At 37.3% G+C, this 7,278-nt stretch overlaps 1 protein-coding gene across 1 annotated transcript; it reads right to left on the bottom strand.

The window, feature by feature from the left end:
• Positions 1 to 5,597: 5,597 nt before the first annotated feature.
• On the bottom strand, positions 5,598 to 6,245 carry LOC111864944 (piggyBac transposable element-derived protein 1-like). Its single transcript, XM_023852581.1, has one exon. The coding sequence runs from the start codon at positions 6,243 to 6,245 to the stop codon at positions 5,598 to 5,600; it is 648 nt and encodes a 215-aa protein (XP_023708349.1).
• Between the last annotated feature and the right edge of the window lie 1,033 nt (positions 6,246 to 7,278).

Genomic DNA, 7,278 nt, shown 5'->3' with positions numbered 1-7,278 from the left:
TTGTGTCATTTCTTACGTGAGAGTAATATTCGCTCCAAGTGATTAATTAATAGTTAGTTACATCGTTCATATAAATATCAAAACTATTCAAGAGAGGAAAAAAATGGATGAAAAATATTTACTTTTACTTTTGCAAAATTTGGACCTATATCACATTGGTAAGATTGGTGGTCATCCTGTATCCCGCTGCCCATGGACTGAACATTATTGCCTATAGATATATGTAATGTTGATAATAAACTGCATTATAACTCTGTCCTATAAAAGTAAAGAAATTTATCTAATTAGAGTTTCGAACCTTTTGGAATTTATAAGGAACCAGATATGTTAATCCACAAGATCTAAAAGTTTCTAGTGATGATACGTTAGTATAGATATATATGCAACAAAGATGAGCTGTTGAAAGCGGTGTTCTCTGTGCGGTCCGTGCCGAGGTTATGTAACTGAAAAGATTTTTTTTGTGCTGCAAGTGATATTTGGAGTGTGTAACTCAGTGAGACTGAAGCAATTAATTGTGATTACGAGTTGTAGGAATTCAATAAATTTGATTACCAATCCAAACCCCGTCTATAGTCACTATTTTGCGTGACAACTTATAATCTTTTGGTTTCTTTAATTTCACTATAAAAATACACAGTTTATACACCTCCAGTGCCGATATGTATAGAAATTATCGGACAGAGGAGAAAGAACACATTCTGGAAATCCAAGTTTGAATGTAAAGAAATAGTCATGTCATTCTTATCCTTGTTTGAAATTCACGAAATGATGAAGAAAATATTTTCAAGGTCATGTATATTACATTAAATTAATCTGTTACTCATATTTTAAAATTATTTTCGTTCGAGGACGTTAACATTTCGATTTAATAAAATAAACATAGGTCTGTTGTTAAATAAGGAAAATTACCTTTGTTTTCTAAACACATGAAGGTATATATGAGAATTTTTCTACAGATATACTAGTCCACGCCAAAATCGGTCACACGAGTAGAAACACATTTCCTACGACAGTAGTTACGAGTCTATGTACGCCAAAGAATTAATTAGATAGGTATGGAAAGAAGAAATTCTCTAACAGTAGTAAGTTTATAAAGCAGTCTATACAGACCGTAGCTAATAATCTTACTGATTAAAATAATCCGATTTGTAAAAGTCACAATTTGTGGCATTTTTATTCCGAAAAAATCCCAACACTTCAGAATTCTAGTCTTATTCAGAAACTGGCAATTTATTTTACTGACTGTCTCGAAATACCCGCTCCAGACCGCATATAAATTTCACTTTTCGTATACAACTGAATATATGAAGAAGAAATTTACCGAAAGAGTACATAGAAGTTCACTTTCTGTTTCACGGCAAATAGAACCAACTGATTAACATTGTGTAAAGGAACAGGTATTATTTATTCTGAGACTCACACGTAAAATGAACATACTCCACCAGAACAATACACATATTTTAATGTTAATGTAGATCACACGCATATTTACAACTCTCCTTTAAAAGATTAATGCACATTAAGGTTTGAACGCAATCTGTTAGAAACTGTGTTTTGGACTGTTAAGAAATTTTACGCAGTTTGTCAAGGTATGATGAAGTGTGTTATGTCATTTTAGTTGATAATTGTTTTAGATGTTTTTCAATATTTATGCTTCTTAGATGGAACAGTACTTAAAACAAAATTTTGAGAATGTAAGGTCCATAAATTAATTCCGATGATCGCACGCAACTAAAAATTGGTCAAAATTAGGATTATTGCAATGTATTAAAAACTTTAGCAATATTGTATCATAGCATTCTCTCATGCTATTTGAGCAAGTCATGTATTATGTGTAATAGAATCGTGTAAATGCATCATTTTCGTAGCTTCTTAGTTAGGACAACACTTAGTTAACGATTACGTATATGTTATATTTTAGCGTCCTGTTGCACTGATTTATGTCCATGATTTATTCCAGCCGTCTAAGCGTGTAACACACGCAGTCACAGGAGCAAGACACAACACAAAGCACAATACACACACGAAAATAGGAAGAGTGCTCTGATAGAAGAGGATAGGTGTGACTAGCGTATTGAGATTCGACGTAGGAATAAAAAATCCTGAACAGATTTAATATTTTTAATATATTTAATATTTATCAATATATATAATGAACATATATTTTAGTTATTTAATATGAAGACGGCAAGGCATGCAGTGAAGTAGTTTAACGTAAATCAAAAAGCACCTGAAGATGGCACCTTTGTGCCGAAACATGTAGTGAAGAGTGAAGAGTGAGGTGGTTGAGTGTATGCTCTGTAAGATGGCTGGAATAAATCATGGATTTCGTATATATTTACTATAAGTTTCGGCAATTGTCGTAAATATATATGAACATTTCGACAAGTGTTGTAACCAACAAGCTACGAAAATACACATACATATATACAGTGTATTCCGGTTAATTGTGACACATTGGAATTAGAGCAATTTGTCCCAAATATACGAAGTTGCACGTAAAGGTCCAAAAAAGCATAAAACAGGTACGTAAGAGAAGGGTAAACTTTCCTTTCTTTCAGTAACAAATTATACTGACTTCAGATGAGCTGAAATAATTTATGAAAATCACAGAAAAATATTTACCCTACAAACAAATTCGATTTATTTACGTATTCAACACGTTTATGCTTCTTAGCAGTTAGTGATTTTGGAGGAATTGCTATCTTCTCCACATTGACCGCAACTGAGCAGAATCAGAGCAGATTTTAGTGCAGATATAGGACTGCCATCATTGTCTTTCGGCACGAAATTAAGTCGCAATCCAGAAATAAATTTCGTAATTAAACTGGCGGAAAGATACAAGGGTTTCAAAGTGGGCATTCTGGAATGTATTTGGATTAAAGGAGGGAGACTCGAGATATTTGCATCAGGCCTGCGCATCGAGAAAATGTGTGAATTAGTCGATATTCTAGTACGTCGTTCAGTAGTCCTTAGTTATTAATGAATACACAAAAGGTATCGATTTTAGGTTTTTTCGGTGGTTCATTGTTGATGTTGATTCTGCCTTTTGAGTCATTGCACTGTGTGCTTTAGGCAGTGCTGAGGACATTACGGAAGTACATGCTGCCTCTGATTTCAGTGCCCAAGTGGGTAGGTTGAAACAGGGTTCATGTACTACCGATACATCGGAAAACCACATCCACACGTGCAAAAGCAGAAGAAGAAAACAATATAAAGAATACAGATAATCACATAATAATTTAAATTCCGATCGCTCAATGGTTCATTTACTTGTCCTGCACTTCAAATTGTAATACAGTCATTAAGGTTTCACTTTGCACGAATCACTATAGAGTCTCGTCCATCATGAGAGCTGTTAGTGTGAAGTCCTGTTATTATTTGCATCATGATATGATTAATGATGTGCTCAATGTAGTTATTAATTACAGTTACTAATTGTACGATACAGATACCAGTATAATTGTCTCCATGTTGCCTAAACTTGATCATGGTCGCTAAGTACTCTCAGTCAGAATTACTGGGCTTTTATACTTTGTCCATCGACCAGTATTCCTAAAAATTATAGAACACAACATTTCGCAAACTGCATCTGTTTCTGTCCTTAGACGAAGGGGAACACAACTCCTCAGTTGGGTCTGATATGTTACTGGACAACTCATGTCTGACCCTGAGTCTGAGTCTTATGTCACGACCGACGGTCAGTGGGCCAGTCTCTCTTGGAATAAAGCACCCACTTGGGTCTTACGATCAGATTTTTATTACTGTCAGACAGTTGAGGGTTTGTTGATGTGGGGTGTTCTTTCTTACGAGAGGACGGGTCTGTTGTTTACAATCGTTGCTGGTCCTCGCCAGTGCAGTCATTCTCCGGTCCGAGTCCCTTGGGACTCGCGACTATATTTTACTGTCACAGATTCGAGACTTCCCTTTTTATCATCTCCTACGACTAGCACAGTTACGTTGATAAAGCATGGACAGACCTGAAGCTAAGGTAGGATAGAGGCGAGAATTTTTATGCAACACACCTAGCCCTTAGAGTGCCAGGCGGCCGCTCTAGTGGCCGCCTCTAAACTGCCAGGCCATTTAAATCCGTTTTAGATACTATTACATGCATATTTATAATAAATTCTACTCACTCCATTTTTAAAGTCAGAAAACTGGAAAAATTCCCGGTTGTTGCGAGATGAATGTATATTCTTGTGCTGGAACAATTTTATGTCTATCACAGCACATTATGAAGATAAAAAATATTTTTCGTATTTTTTTAGGAAAAAGAAACGAAACTTTGACTTTCAAGGATAATATCAACATCAAATTATTGAAAAAAAAATAATTACCTATTGTTGTTGTCTGATAGCTCCCTTCATTTTATACATGGTGTTAAAATTTGAAAATTGTACACAAAATAGTTTATTCATCATTTAAAAATTTATAAAACACTACAGTTCTCGCCCTCATATACTTCGCACCAATGAAACAGCAAAAGTGGACTATGTACCACCGGCACATTTGTGTTCAGGAAAGCATTCACCGTGCAGGCCCTTCTCACACTTTGCACATATTGTGCGAGATCTTCTTCTCTCTCCTTTCCCGAGTTTTCTCTTGTTGCAAACACAACAATCCTTTAGTTTTCTTGGGGACAACTTTCTCAAATATTTATCCTTATTTTCTCCTGCATCTGATGGTCCAGCTGTAGGTACAGTTCTTCTCTCCTGAAGCCATTCTTCAGCCAGAGATTCGATAATTTTGGTATAGAAGTCCAGACGAGACATTGGTTTCAAACCAGCTGTCATATTTTCTTTGTACAGGATGTACGAATTTAGCATCATTCGAGAAAATACATTGAAGCATACTTTTTCCCAGTATTTCACTGTACGACGTTCATTGAGGCACGAATACACCATCATGTCTGAGGTATCTATACCACCCATGAACTGGTTATAGGAATGGATATTTTGGGGTTTTTTCAAAGTTTCTCTATTACCATGACGAACTCGGGTGTACTCTGTTTCAGAAGCTTGACCATGGGTGGAGAGGAGCAAAACTGGGGAACGTTGAGATTTTTTTTTCACGGTATGCTACAGTAAGAATTGGACCACTTCGGAAATACTGTTTTTGATCGATTTGAAATTTATTTCCAACTGCTGCAGGCAAATATTTTCTGTTTCTTCTGACTGTGCCGGTTACGAATGTCCGGAGTTTGTAAAGTTCTTTAGCAAGGGGAATGCTGGTAAAAAAATTATCCATGAAAATGTGATAGCCTTTAAGGAGACAATTTCCCATATTCAAAAGTTTCATTACTACCGTGTAGGCTAATCCAATTTTTTTCTTTCAGATATGTTTTCAACATCCTTGGCCCCCCGATATACAAAAAAAGCTACACAATACTTGGACACTGAGTCACACAACATCCACAATTTTATGCCCCATCGGTGATGATGTTTATTAGGCAAATATTGCATCAATTGTTTATGATTTTTGGTGCCAACCAAACTTTTGTCAACACTAAGTTGTTGATGTGGCACATGGTGCCGGAAAAATGCATTGGCATGATCAATCAGTGGTTGGAATTTTGCGCAAGGGTCATATCCGGGTTGTTAAGGGCCTGCCAAGTTCTTATTATCCACCAAATGGAAAAATTTCAAAATGAGCTGAAAACGGTTGCGGGAGAACATGCTACGGAACCAAGGATTATTTAGGCTTGGGCTCACAGACCAATATGAAGAAATGGTTGGCTGCCCTTTGATTCCCATATTGAGAAGGCAGGCAATGAACCCTTTCAATTCTGTGACTGTAACATCCGTCCATTTTAGAATCCGGGAGTGAGGAGGAATATTTTTCTGGCTCTGGAGGAAAGTCGTGGCATAATTATTTGTTTGGGTCACTATGGAATTTAGTAGGGATGTGGTGAAAAACAGATAAAAATACTGAATTGGGGTCATAGGTGGGGATGGGATATGCTTTGGTCCTTCCGTTTCTGTATAACAAAAAGGGAGTTGGGCCTGAATATTACTCTCAGCAACTTCAGTCCAATGAATGCTTTCCACTGTGCCACCAAGGTCACTGTCACTTGATTCACTGATGCGCACAGGTGAACTGGCGGGAGGGCTGGAAGTTGACGTAGAAATCTCACTCCCGCTGCTGTCTGAAGTGAAAACTTCACTGTCAGACAACTCAAAATCACTAATAACGTCTTCTTCCAACAAACCGGGAATGTCAGCAGCTTTCACGTGTCTCCTAGCCATGGGAAATCTAAAAAAAAAAAATACCATAATCGATGCACAGTATTGCAGACACAAAGACTCACTGAACATGTGCTGGGACAGTTTTGTCTCGAAGGTCACGAGAGTGGGACAGAATATAAATTGGAGAACAATTTTTCCAGCTGAAGTGAATTCAGGTGCCATCTATAGGCGAATATGTACAAATACAATGAAATAACACCGACTTCAGAGGCTCATAGTGTAAGCCACTGCGATATAATTCACAGAGGGACTATTCTTACTGCAATAGATATAAAACCGCAGATTCTATGACTTCAAACTCCGATCTAGACAGTGGTATATAATGGCGCGACATTTGAAGCCAAAGAAAAAAATTACAGCCGTTTAGAAACTGGTAGACAGCAGGGCCACCAGAGCGGCCCGCTGGCATTCTTCGCTTGTACCGGCTGGGCCGCTAGAGTGGCCCGCTGGCATTTAAAAGGCTAGTCAACAAACCAAGTACATGAACGTTAATGCATAGGATTAAATGGAGAATTTGTGAAATAATTTTGTGTCTACCACTAGCGCCATCTGTGGAGTAAAACTGAGCACTAAGGACTGAACCCTCATAGAACCCCATGAAGATTCTGTCATATGCCGATCTTCTGACCATCATTAGAACACTATAGAAACTATTTTATTGCAGAACATCTCTGTAATATTAGGGGAACTATCTTGCTCAGCATAGCCAGGCTTATTCCTGCCATATTTTAATTTCACTTACTATAAATACAATCACATTAATTCTGGAATAGAAACGAGTATTTAATTTTAATACAGTCAGTTGATCCTCTTCTTCCCAGACTGCAATACATTTAATATTGCAGACAGCTGTTTTGTTTTCCCTTCTGCATATTCCTCTTTGTTGACTTGCCTCTCATATTTTCTTGAAGTATCTTCAATTCTCCATCCCGTTTATTTCCTCCCAGTACGTTCTTCGAGACTCTGTGCTTATCTCCCCACACTGAGCTTCCCAGTTTCCGAGTCCGCGACGGCTTCTTTGAACAGCTTTCTA

Source organism: Cryptotermes secundus, unplaced genomic scaffold (assembly GCF_002891405.2).
Source record: "Cryptotermes secundus unplaced genomic scaffold, Csec_1.0 scaffold154, whole genome shotgun sequence".
Taxonomy (NCBI): Eukaryota; Metazoa; Arthropoda; class Insecta; order Blattodea; family Kalotermitidae; genus Cryptotermes; species Cryptotermes secundus.
This window is presented reverse-complemented; position numbering and strand designations above follow the sequence as displayed.

What these genes read in the sequence shown, in the direction of transcription:
- LOC111864944 (XM_023852581.1), bottom strand. Translation starts at nt 6,245, where the DNA reads ATGGCTAGGAGACACGTGAAAGCTGCTGACATTCCCGGTTTGTTGGAA.